This window comes from Schistocerca nitens, chromosome 1 (genome assembly GCF_023898315.1).
Source record: "Schistocerca nitens isolate TAMUIC-IGC-003100 chromosome 1, iqSchNite1.1, whole genome shotgun sequence".
In the NCBI taxonomy this organism is placed as follows: Eukaryota; Metazoa; Arthropoda; class Insecta; order Orthoptera; family Acrididae; genus Schistocerca; species Schistocerca nitens.
In genome coordinates this window covers 253206342-253220088 of record NC_064614.1, presented here as the reverse complement: position 1 = coordinate 253220088, position 13747 = coordinate 253206342, and the positions used below count along the sequence as shown (strand labels likewise).

General features: G+C 41.6%; 1 protein-coding gene across 1 annotated transcript in view; it reads left to right on the top strand.

Annotated features, from left to right (window-relative positions):
- LOC126247391 (parathyroid hormone/parathyroid hormone-related peptide receptor-like) overlaps window positions 1-13747 on the top strand; it is a 931061-nt gene that overhangs the window by 785933 nt on the left and 131381 nt on the right. Inside the window, exon 9 of the mRNA XM_049948475.1 lies at window positions 1260-1422. Within this exon, the coding sequence (XP_049804432.1) occupies window positions 1260-1422 (163 nt within the window). The remainder of the gene's footprint in view (window positions 1-1259; window positions 1423-13747) is intronic.

Here is a 13747-nt window from a genome sequence, read left to right as displayed (position 1 = left end):
GTGCAAAAGTGTGTATGTTCTCTACTGCAGAGGAAGGCCTTTCGGTCAAAAGCTCACTCTTTTTAAGAACCTTCAACATCACAGCGCATCAGTAATCGTTGGTTAATATATTAAAAAACTAGAAACCCACCTCGATTGCGAAAAAATGACCTAGTGTTAACCTAGGTTTCGGCGTAGATAACTACACCTTCTTCAGAACAATAAAACTCACAAGTGCCTAAGAAGACCTTTGTCAATGATTAAAAGAACACCATAGCTATATATTTACAAACGAAAAAAAGGAAAACACAAACAGTACATAAGTACAAAGTCAAAACCCCTACGTAACTTACACCATTAAGTTAAGTAGTGGTTTTGACTTTGTACATATGTACTGTTTGTGTTTTCCTTTTTTTCGTTTATAAATATATAGCTATGGTGTTCTTTTAATCATTGACAAAGGTCTTCTTAGGCACTTATGAGTTTTATTGTTCTGAAGAAGGTGTAGTTATCTACGCCGAAACCTAGGTTAATAGTAGCTGCTTTTTTCGCAATCGAGGTGGGTTTCTAGTTTTTTAATAAACTCACTCTTTTTGTTGTTCCTGTTTTTAACTCAATGTCTTCTCTATTTGGTAAGTAGTAATCTATTCATCCTTTCATAATATCATAGAAAAAAAGATTAACTACGAACTCAGAGTCAAACAACCTTGTAGGTTATAGCCCAGTAACTTGTTCAATGTCTCAAATTTAAAAACACCATTTGTAGAAGCTGCTATTGCAGTTTATAATTGCACTAAAAGATGTTGTTTTTGTGCCAGTTGTATGGTTATGTGTATTCAAAAACCATAATTGTCAATAGTTACATACGTATGTCTGACATAAATTGCACATTCAGAAAAATTCATTCAAAAATCAAAAAATTGTAGGGAGATGAAATGACTGACCAGCACTTACCTTCAGTACTGTGTATAGACACATTTAAAATTCTTCCTTTTGAAGAGCCAGTTATTCTGTCTCCTTGTAATTTTATAAAGTGCATGTATTCTGATGGTCTCATGCAGGGACAAAGTTAACCAGCTCAAATGTGCAAATATATAAAGAAAATGTATTTTTCTTTTAAAAGTTCACTATACTCCATGTAAACATCATAGAAATTTATAATTAGGAGGTCTTTATTTACACTAAAAACTGAGATGTTGAAATTTGTTCCATCAGATACTAAGACTCTTTCTGTTATAATTTATACTTAATATATTTAACATCTTCCTTGTCTCTTCCAGAGAATTGTATGGGACTGCAAATTAGTAATCAGTATTTGGCAATATTTCATGCTAGCTAATTATAGTTGGATATTGATGGAAGCCCTCTACCTACATAATCTTGTTTTCAATGCTCTTTTTTCGGACAGAAGCAGTGTGATACACTACACCATTTTAGGTTGGGGTACGTATGTTCTTATTATAACTTACTACAAATATAACTGTCAAAATATGCCAACAGTGCTCTCATGATGTTCTCATGGCTCATTTGTAGAAGTACTGTGGGTATTATATATGCACATAACTGTAGTAATGGTGGTTTCAAGTTATGGAAATATTACTAATGACTTGGCAAGCAAATTAGAAGTGACAATGAATACATGCTAAATAAATATATAAATTGGTGACAGATAAAGAAAATGTAATAATTGATTCCCCACTGCCTGGAAGGCTAAAAGTGACATATTTCAGTATCATAATTTTAGAGGTCTGGATTTACTAGTTGAATTATTTGTATGTTCCATGGGTTATAATTATCTCTTGCTTTCATGTGGAGCAATTCACTTGCTTACAGTTATAATACATATTTTAAGAAAAACACACAAAGTTTTCTGCACCAGCTGATAAACATTTGTCATTAGTGATAATTTGCTTATCACATATATCCCTACACCATTTGACAGAACTCAAGAAATATTATCTTAGCACCATGCTAGTCACTGGCAGACATTAATTTTGTACCATTTGATTTGATTTGTGTAGTAACACGATTCACATTTTCTGTTGCACTTCACATAGTGTAGACCGGGACCTGTTTGCTAGGCATGCCCGATGTGAACTGACTGGGCACGGCCCATTCTGCCTGAGTAGTTGTTGTTCCACCGGCAGAGGGCGTGGCTGAATTCTCGCGTGCCCTCTGGTGGACGGGACTTTACTGCAACTACTGTCCGTGACGCACCGTGCTGATGTGCACCTCCCGCGATCTTTCTGGTGGCTACTGCACTCCTCCTTCGGGGGGTGAAGCCACTGTGATCCACTGTGTCGGAAGTTGGAGTGTCATGCAGTAGCGATGACCTCCATGTCCATTGAAAGGCTGGAATTGGGGGGATCTGCCAACCCTCGAGCCGGAACCTTCGAATACGGTTGGAAGTGACCCACACGAAGACGCCCCCGTCGTCCCACCACCGGAGCCCGGGACAGAACGGGCGACAAGCCGTCGAATTGCGGATCCCGGTCCACCTCAGGAGGGGCAAGACCCAGTGGCGGGGACGATGGGGAAGGGACGACCACAGGTGAACCAGCATCCTGAGAAACTGGGCCTGCGCGGGGGGCCGGCTCTTTCCGGGACATCTCTAATGATGGCGATGCCAGTGCTGCAGCTACTGGAGGCTGCCAAGGCTGAGAACCATCGCAGTGTGGCGGGGTCACAGGTGGGAGGGCCGGTAGCATCCCCTGAGAAAACAAAAAGGGTCCCAGCAATGGGGAAGCCAGCGCCCGAGGAGTCGGAGGGTGGGTGCCCAAACGTGGATGTAGCTGATTTTGGTGATGACGTACCTCCCAGTCTCCCGCCTGCAGGGTATAGAGCCGGTGGCCATTGTGGTGCAGGACCACCGCCAATATCCAATGTGGATTGCGACCAAACCCACGTGCCCAGACCGACATACCCGGTGGAAAGCCGGGTACCCCATTTTGCGAAGACTTGCGAGGACCAGACTGGAGGAGGTGCAGCAGAGTCCTAGGTTGGCGCTTGTGGAGGAACTCTGTAGGGCTGCGTTCCCCCATCAGTGTGGTCCGGTATGCCTTCAGGAAAAACGTCAATGCCTCCTCCGCAGGAAATACGTGCACATACTTTTTCATCTGCATCTTAAATGTGCACACCATGCGCTCGGCTTCCCCATTCGATTGTGGATGAAAGGGGGGAGAGCAAACATGCCGAATACCGAAGTGCCTACAAAAATCCTGGAAGGTCTGCAAAATAAACTGAAGTCCATTGTCCGATACCAGGGTGACTGGCAGACCTTCCACAGAAAAGATTTTTGATAGTGCCTGGATTGCGACTTCTGAAGTGGTTGAGGAGCAGCGAACCACATATGGGAATCGGGAATAAGCATCAATGACAATGAGCCAAAAGCCATTGAGAAACAGGCCTGCAAAATCTATGTGAACATGTTCCCATGCCTGGGTTGCAGGCAGCCATGAAGAGAACGCTGACCTGGGAGACGCCTGTCGGCTCGCACACTGGGAACAGGCGGCCACCAAGTGCTCAATTTCTCTGTCAATACCAGTCCAGTACACATGTCTGTGAGCCCAGGTTTTAGTACGGGAAACACCCCAGTGCCCCTCATGTAATAACGTGAGGACCTCCCTTCGCAAACTTGCAGGAACAACCATGCAAGGAGCTGTAGCTGTATCATCGGTAGCCAGAAGGAGAACTCCTTCCAAGACAGAGGCGGTCTCGTAGAACAAAATAATTACGAAGAGGGTCCGAGGCCTGGCCTGGAGGTTGGGACGACCACCCCTGCTGAACGAGGCGAACTACTTGCCGGAGAACTGGGTCACCTGCCGTTTTCCTGGTGACTCTAGAACTAGTGATCGGGAAGCCATCAACCGCTTGGTGGGACGCCACATCCAAATGAAAACACATAATCTCCTCCCATCGAACTTAGGATCCGGGCCCACCGGAAGACGGGAAAGAGCGTCGGAGTTGGCATGCTGTCCGGTAAGGTGAAAATGAATGTCGTAATAGTACTTAGAGAGGAACGAGCCCAGCGCTGCAGTCTGTGGGCCACCCTATCCGGAATCTGAGAGGCGGGGCCAAATAACGATATTAATGGCTTATGGTCAGTGATTAACTGAAACTTCGTGCCATACAAGAAAGGGTGAAACTTGGTAACAGCATAGACAATGGCCAAAGCCTCTTTTTCCACCTGGGAGTAATGGGCCTGCATGGGTCTAAGATTTTTAGACGCAAACGCCAGTGGCTGCTCGGAGCCATCCACGTTGCGATGGTCCAGGGCCGCCCCCGCCCCATACTGCGAAGCATCTGTAGCCAGGACCAATGGCTTATTGGGGTCAAAAGTAGCCAATCAAGGTGCTGACGTGAGGAGGCCCTTCAACGAGGTGAACGCGTGCTCGCATTCAGGCGACCAATCAAAATGAACACCCTTGCGCAGAAGGCAGTACAGGGGGCGGGCTATGGTGGAAGCCCGGGGAATGAACCAGTGGTACTAGGCAATCTTGCCTAAAAAAGCTTGTAACTCCTTCAGCGAAGTGGGCCACGGAAGGTTGACGATACCTTGGACCAAACTTCCTAGCGGCTGGACGCCGTGCTGAGAGATGGTGTAGCCCACATACTCAATGGACGGTTGGAAGAAGTTCGACTTACACAGGTTGCAACACAGGCCCATGGACCTGAATTTCAGAAAGAGGGTTCAGAGGTTGTGCAAGTGTTCCTCCGTGCTGCTGCCTGTGACAATTATGTCATCCAGGTAATTAATACAATGAGGGATTGTTGACGTGATGTGCTCAAGATAATGCTGAAATATCGCCGGGGCACTGGATATACCGAAGGCCAACCGCTGGTATTGGTAAAGGCCAAACGGGGTGTTGACGTCCGCCAGCCGTTTGGAATCATCATCAAGTGGTATCTGATGATAAGCCTCCGAAAGATCGATTTTCGAAAAATATTGGCCTCCCTCCACGGCGGAGAACAATTCATCAGAATGAGGCAAGGGATAGTTGTCCACCACCAATTGGGAATTAATGATGGCCTTGAAATCGCCACAAAGACGTAATTTTCCCGAGGGTTTCATGACAATAACGAGGGGCGAAGCCCACTCACTAGAAGAAATGGGAAGAATGACCCCGAGGGCTGTCAGCCGATCTAGCTCTGCTTTTACCTGAGGGCAGAGAGCCAAGGGGATCTGCCTCACGCGTAGAGAACATGGGCGAGCCAACGCCTTCAATGTTAAGTGAGCTTCAAAGTCTGAAACACACCCCAGGCCCTCCTCAAAGATATCCTTATAGTCAGAGATCAAAGATTCCAATAATTGATAGGGAACATCTTTGGAGACCAACTGTATGGTGTCTGCAATAGAAAAACCGAAAGCTTGAAAGGCATCCAATCCAAAAAGGTTAGCGGAGCTCGCATCACTGACAACAATAAAAGTAAGAGGCCAAGTGACTGATTTGTAAGTAACATCGGTAGTGAATTGACCCAGTAGGGGAATGAACTGTTTACCATAACCACGTAGACACTGGTAAACTGGCGCCAATGGGGGTGACCCAAGGTCGAAGTAAGTTTTTGCATTCAATAAGGAAACTGCCGCGCCCGTATCTACTTGCAGTTGTAATCGGCGCGACCAAACCAACACCTCGATAAAGAGTTTTTGTGCCGATGCGTCGGGAGCCTGCCCTGACGAAACTTCCTGAATGTCAACGTCCATGTCCTCTGTACCTGCTCCCTTCAATTCTTTTGAGGCTGAGAGTCAAACTTTAGCAATGTGTCGTTTTTATTGCATTTGCGACAAACAGCCCAATGCTGGGGGCACTCTGACCGATCATAATGTATATAGCACGATGCACAGTATGGTAACAGGGGCCGGCAGCCGGAACTCTATTTACGCACTGTGTGGCAGCAGCCGTAACGGCCGGATTGTACCGCTCGTACGTCGTCCACCCCAGATGCAGTGGACGCGGCCGCACCGCCCTGAACCGCCGTGACGTCGCACCACGCTTCCAACTGTTGACCTGCGGCGTGAAAGAGTTCATACGATTGAGCAATGGACAGGACTTCCTCAAGGGAAGGGTCTTCCAACTGCAGGGCCCGTTGCCGGACCTCCCTATCAGGGACCGAATGAACAATGACGTCGCGCACCATAACGTGGGTATACAACTCTCGCGACTGCTCCGTGACAAAATGACACTTGCAACTAACTCACTGCAGGGTAGCGGCCCACACCCAGTAAGACATATGGGGCTGCTTCTTGCATTGATAGAACTTGACCCTAGCCGCCACAACATGCGTGCGGTGGTGATAATATGAAGACAGCAATGAACACAATGCGTCAAAAGACAAGGATGAGGGTTCCTGCAATGGCGCTAGCTGCCACAAAACTTGATACAGCGAGGGAGATACCCAAGACAAGAAAAGAGCATGACATACCTCTGCATTGGCAACATGAAATGCCTGGAAATGCTGCCGAAGGTGACGTTCATATGTGTCCCAATCCTCCGCCGTCTCGTCATACAGGGGAAAGGAAGGAGGGAATGGCGCTGGAGCAGACTGCGTGGAGAGCAACGCCGCAAGCACTTGTTTCATGGTTGCCATGAGCTCCGCCTGCTGCTCAAACAAAACCCGCACTAAATCCTCCATGCCATGGATAAGCTGCAAAACCGGAACAAAGACGCAACACGCGAAAGAACAATCCCATCCTCGTCGCCAATTGTGTAGTAACACGATTCGCGTTTTCCGTCGCACTTCACATAGTGTAGACCAGGAACTGTCTGCTAGGCATGCCCGATGTGAACTGACTGGGCACGGCCCGTGCTGCCTGAGTTGTTGTTCCGCCGGCAGAGGGCGCGGCCAAATTCTCGCATGCCCTCTGGTGGACGGGACTTTACTTGCGGCAACTACTGTCCGTGACCCGCCGTGCCAATGTGCGCCTCCCGCGATCTTTCTGGTGGCTACTTCAATTTGACTTTTTATTGGTCCAGTTTTATCATACAGCAAAAATTGTACAATCGATATTGGACAGATGAAAGAAAAGTTACAATAATACATAGTATTAGCAAAATAGTAGGCAAATTAAAAATAGGTACCTATTACAATTAATTTTGTTACGTATTCAGAAATTCTCTGACAGAATAGAAACAGTGCTTTATTAGAAATGCCTTTACTTTAGCTTTAAATATTGTATGAGTAGCATTTTTTATTTCCTCTGGTATCTTATTGTGTAGTATTACACCAATGTTAATTATGCTCCTGTGATAGGTGGTTGTTCTGTGATATTTGATGTATATTTGATTCCCCTCTGGTACTGTAGTTGTGTACATTTTTGCTCTGTAGCAGTTTGCCTGTTTTCAGGAGGTAGTCCCTAGTGGACAAGATAGTTTCATAAATGATTAAACTTGGAACATTTAGAACACTAAGCTCAGTAAAATGGGATTTACAGGACTCCATATTTTTCAGGCCACAAATTATTCTTAGAGCTCTTTTTTGCATTCTAAAAACCTTTACACTGTGAGTTGAGTATCCCCAGAAAACGATCCCATATCGGACTAGTGAGTGGAACTGAGCATAGTATGCCTGCAGTACTGTTGTTTTGCTTGTTGTAGCCTTTAAAACTCTTAGGCCATAGCACACAGATGATAGTTTTCTAGAAAAGTTATTTATATTGTGTATTCCACTTTAAGTCTTGCTGAACCCATAGACCCAAACATTTTGTGGCACTTACATTTTCTAGGGGATAATTTTTTAATTGTGCTTGAATAGAGATTTGATTAGATGGAGGAATTAAATGAAAATCAACACACACAGTTTTTTCAGTATTTATAATGAGTTTGTATTTTGTGAACCACACAGAAAGTCTTTTCATAGAACTTTCTGCTGTGGACTGCAAAGTTTCTGGACTGGATCCATTGAGCAATATGCTGGTGTCATCAGCAAACAGGATAGTTTCTGTGGCACTCATATATTCAACTAAGTCATCCACATAAATAAAGAAGAGTAGTGGACCTAAGATTGAGCACTGCGGTACACCATATTTTATTGGTAATTCGTTAGAAAGAAACGAGTTGTTTCTTGTTTTATTCATTTTGTTGAATTCATAGTGAAGTGATACTTTCTGCCTCCAATTTTTTAGGTATGAACACAACCAGCTATGGGCTACACCTCTTACACCTCGACTTTCTAATTTTTCGAGCAGAATGTAATGGTCCAGGACATCAAAGGCTTTTGATAGATCTAGAAAAATACCTGCAGCTAATTTATGTTGATCAAGGGATTTTAAGATGCAGTCTAAGAATTCGAAAATTGCTGTTTGTGTAGATTTAGTCTTTCTAAAACATTGTTGTTGTACTGTAAGAGGTGCTTATTTATTTATGAGACTTAAAAGCCTGTCGTAGAAGAGTTTTCCTAAAATTTTTGAGAAGGAACATAACTGTGACACAGATCAGTAGTTTGATATTTTTGAAGAAGTACCTTTTTTTAGCAGTGGTGAAACTTTTGCTATTTTAAAAATATCTGGAAAAACACCAGTTTTTAAAGACAGGTTGAAAATGTTTGCCAAGGGGTTTGCTATGTGGTGATCACATGCTTTTAATATGAAATCAGGTACTTCATCAAGACCACCTGCATCTTATTGCTTAATGGTTTAATTTTACTTATAATTTCATTGGGGTTTGGTTCATAAACATACATAGAAGCAGTCGAGATCACTAATTTGCTGGAGAAACTTGGGACTGGTCCTTGACAGTGTACTTGAATGAGGTCTTCAGCTACGGAAGTGAGGTATTCATTGAATTTTTCCACAACTGAATTTGGGTCTGTGACTTTTGAGCCTTCTAGTGTTAATCATGCATTCTTTTTCTTTGGAGCTGAACTACAAGTTTCTTTCTTTATAACTCTCCACACGGATCTCATTTTGTTAGATGAGTTTCTTATCAAATTGTCATTCCACATAATTTTTGCCTCTTTGACTACTCTACCATAGATTCTTTTGTAGGCTTTTGAATAATCTGTGAATTCTTGGATTACTCTATATTTCTTATAATAGTATTGCAGAAATCTGTTTCTCTCACTGGAAATTTTTATGCCTTCAGTTACTCATTGCTTATTATTGTTAGGTTTTACTGTTTTTACTAATTTTGGAAATGCTACATTAAAATAGTGAAGAAAGATGCTCTGAAAACTCATGTACATGCTTTCAACATTGTTCTTAGTGGCAATGCTTTCCCAGTTTTCCTTCGCCAGTAAGAGATTAAAAATTCTAATGTTATCTTCTGTAATGTTATCTATGTACAGCATTGTATGGTAGTGAAACATGGACTGTGGGAAAACCAGAAGAGAACAGAATCGAATCATTTGAGATGTGGTGCTATAAACGAATGTTGAAAATTAGGTGGACTGATAAGGTAAGGAATGAGGAGGTTCTATGCAGAATCGGAGAGGGAAGGAATATGTGGTAAACACTGATAAGGAGAAGGGACAGGATGATAGGACATCTGCTAAGACATGAGGGAATGACTTCCATGGTACTAGAGGGAGCTGTAGAGGGCAAAAACTGTAGAGGAAGACAGAGATTGGAATACATCAAGCAAATAATTGAGGACGTACATTGCAAGTGCTACTCTGAGATGAAGAGGTTAGCACAGGAAAGGAATTCGTGGCGGGCCGCATCAAACCAGTCAGTAGACCAATGACCAAAAAAAAAATGTTATCTTCAGAAAAGGTTCTATTTTCAACTACTTTTTTTGGAACTACTACTACTTGTAGGCATTTCTATATACAGCAGCTGTGCCTCATGATCACTATAACCCATGCTCAGTACTCTGCTTGTGAAACTGTAATTTGTTTCTGATATGAATATTTGGTCAATAATGGAATTTGTGCATTCTGTTAAACTTGTTGGGCAGTGTCTTGTGGGGATAATATTGAATGTGTTGGTAATATTTATTAAAGCATCTCTGGTGCTGCTGTCTTTTGAAAAATCAATATTGAAATCCCCACAAAGCACTATCCTCATATTTAGTGTACAGATCCTGTTCAGCAGAACCTCTATTTTGTTCATAAAGACTAGCAGGTTTCCACTTGGTGCTCTATATATGTTAATAACTATGAAACTAAGCTCTGGCAGTTTAGTAATGGAAAGTTCAAAGTCTTTTTCAGTTGGGTCAATATAACTTTTACTGACATCACAGAACTTCATTTGTTCTTTTACAAAGATAGCAGAGCCACCATGTTTGGAAAGCTCTAGGCTAAAATTACTTGCTAATCTATATCCTGAGATTGAGGTTAATTTTACTTCATCATTTTGTATCCAATGTTCTGTAATGCAAATTATGTCTAGATTTAGTGCATACTGGAGTAGTACTTCCAACATGGAAATTTGATTTGTGGGTGACTGAACATTATGGTGTAGTATAGCAAAATCTGGGTATTTAGTAACTTTAGTTGAAATGGTTTCTGATTATTGATCTAATGGCATTTCTAATACAGCACTTACCCTACAAAATGTTCGCTGCCGGCCGCGGTGGTCTCGCGGTTCTAGGCGCGCAGTCCGGAACCGTGCGACTGCTACGGTCGCAGGTTCGAATCCTGCCTCGGGCATGGATGTGTGTGATGTCCTTAGGTTAGTTAGGTTTAAGTAGTTCTAAGTTCTAGGGGACTAATGACCACAGCAGTTGAGTCCCATAGTGCTCAGAGCCATTTTGAAAATGTTCGCTATCTTTCTTGTGTGTGGCTTCTGTTTGCTGGTGGCAATCAACAGGTGAGTTAACTTCTGGAGCTTGTATAAGTTTTGCTTCATCCACATCTGTCCTCTTTGGTTTAAACCATTTCATAATTTTCGTTTTGCTGATGACTTGATTGTTTGTTTCTCACCTAATTGGTTTAAACCACTTGGTAATTTGCATCTGGCCGATGGCACAGCTTGTAACTCATCTAAAGCACTTCTTAATCTCCATTTGTTTGTCACTTATACTTTTTTCTTCACTCTTCTTCAAGATGCGAGTACATATTTTTTTGGTTAGTAATTTCTTTCCTGGTGTATTTAAATGAAGTCCATGGACTGTATGGAACCTTTGCTCCAATCTGTTTATATCTACAATATCGACATTCTTAAAGTTAGTGCATATTTCAGTGATACACTCATATGCAAGATTAATTTCGTGGTTCACACATGACCAGGGTGGTAAATCATGTTGATGTAGGATGTTCATAATGAGTACATTTGTGTGGGTTAAATTATTTAAACATTTCCTCATTTCTGTAATAACCTTGTATGTCTCATTTCTATAGACGTCATTTGATTGTCCTATTAACACAGCAAAATCGTCTTTATTCAAAGTAGCAATGTCAGTTGATGTTGTTAGATCTGTTATTTCACTCAATGAAGTCCGTGGCTTTATGAAACCAGATGCCTTGAAACTACATGTTCTCATCAACATTGCAGAAATTTCACAGGCGTGACTATCACCTAACACACAGATTGTTTTGTGTTTCACACTTTTTGTAACCAGAGGATTTAAGGTTCTTTTCTCACCTGACTAGTGTCACTTTTTCACCACATGTATTATAAATGTTCTTCAGTTTGCAGTTTCGCTGGAGATGTGTTTTTTAATGTAGTTTCCTTTTTTGCACTGAAGTCTGTGGTAGTGTAGGTGTGCGCATTTATTTTCGGAATTTTTAGAATATCTCCTGATGCAGTATTTTCATTGTTTGACCTACTTACAATGAGCAATGGTTTGCCTACATCGTTTTCCAACTTTTCAACCTTTTCTGACGTGTTCACTAAATCTACTAAATTTTAAAACAACAATAACTCCTTTAAAACAACAATAACTCCTAAAGTTATCAGACCAGAGATATCTCCTTAGAATATCCTTTTCAAAAGAATACTCCTTGTTTTGTTGTTGACTCAAATTGTCTTCCATTTTCTGTGTACAACATAAGGTACCATTACTGCGCAGTCACCTGTTTGTACCCTTGAAAATACCTCGCTCATCATACAAGCACCTCTTTGCATATTAACCAACAACATTTCTTCTTCCAACATCATTCTATTTAAGCTGCTTTATACATTGAGCTAATTGTCATCAGATATGTACATTACAATTATATCACAAATGTTTGGATTCAAATATCTTGTACAATGAGAATACATTTGGAAATGCAAAACAGCCAAGAATGTAAGACACAACAAAAGATCATTGAAAGGTTTTTGGTTCTTGCTTCTACAACGTTACTGTTGTTACTGTGAGCACCGTTCTTACATGGCCACAACACACCTCCAAGTTACTACATCGGAGAACGAGTAGCTCACAGCAGGTGGACTCATGAAGCTCCTTCTCCTGCTTTGCAGATGTGGTATGTCGATGTACCTTGCATCATCTTCACATAATAATAAACTATTTCTCTTACAATATGCTTTCTGAAATTTAACTACTTATACAAGTATTTATTAATGTCACAACCATCTTTCATTATTTAGAAGGACTGAGAGTATGACCCATCATCTTCCCTAAAATAATGTGTTACACCTCAAGGTACATTTTGTAGTTCAGTCCACGCTCAATCCTAGAAGTTTTCGTATTTGCTTATTGTTTCTTCACATTTGGCAATTACAAGTTGTATCATAAAACTTCCTGGCAGATTAAAACTGTGTGCCCGACTGAGACTCAAACTCAGAAACTTTGCCTTTCGCGGGCAACTCTCTACCATCTTAGCTACCGAAGCACGACCCACGCCCGGTCCTCACAGCCTTACTTCTGCCAGTATCATAGTTCGAAGTGCACATTAAAACTACAGGTCCTCCTATAACTTGCTGGAAAGGAAGTTCAGAGATCAGAGGAAGGTGTGGGCACATTACATCAATTAGAACCTTGCTTAGTAAAATGCTGCATCCTTGGATTAAGGACAGCTTTACATTACAGTGGTTGTAGACAAACCAAATAAAACTGTTGCAAGATATGATACAGAGACTGGGTGGCACTGGGAGAGAATATGGCTTTGGAATTAATGTAGAAAAGACAAATGTCACATGAATGTCTTCAGATGATACACTGTTAAATTTGAGATTGGGATCAAACAATCTGGAAGGCAATCTGGACACCTTTTAATATATGATAGGCATCATCCCATTGAAATTTGTTCCTAACTTGCCATGGTCAAAGAGGCAGTCATAAAGTAATCTCTACTTACTAGTAATATTGATATTAGACTGAAGAAAAAATGGGTTAAGTGTTATATATGGAGTGTGGAACTGTATGGGAGAGAAACTTGGACACTAAGGAAAACAGACAAAAAAATTTTAACAAGTTTGAGATGTTGTATAGAAGAAGGATAGAAAATATAAAATGAACAGACAGAATAACATAGATAGAGGTGCTGACATGAGTTGGTGAGAGGTAGTCAGTTGCAGAAATATCATCTACAGATAACACAGCCTGATAAGCCATATTTTGAGACATTAATGTCTCTTACTTGATGATACATAAGGCAGGTTAGGAGAAAAAACTCAGAATGAGAAGAAGAAGAGCAGCATTGATTGATGAATTAAAGATAAAGAACAAATATCAGCTGTTGCACAAACAACTGAAGATAGAGATAAATGGAGGAGAAGAATCATAACTAAAACCTCATGTCTTAAGGATGAGCTTTCCTAGTCATCTGTGGAACTGACAGCAGACAGAACACTGTAGATGATAATGGTAACAGTATTTAGTTAATACCAAGTGTATAGAATGCATTTTTCAATGTAAGTACATAAGTAAATAAATAAAAATCATGT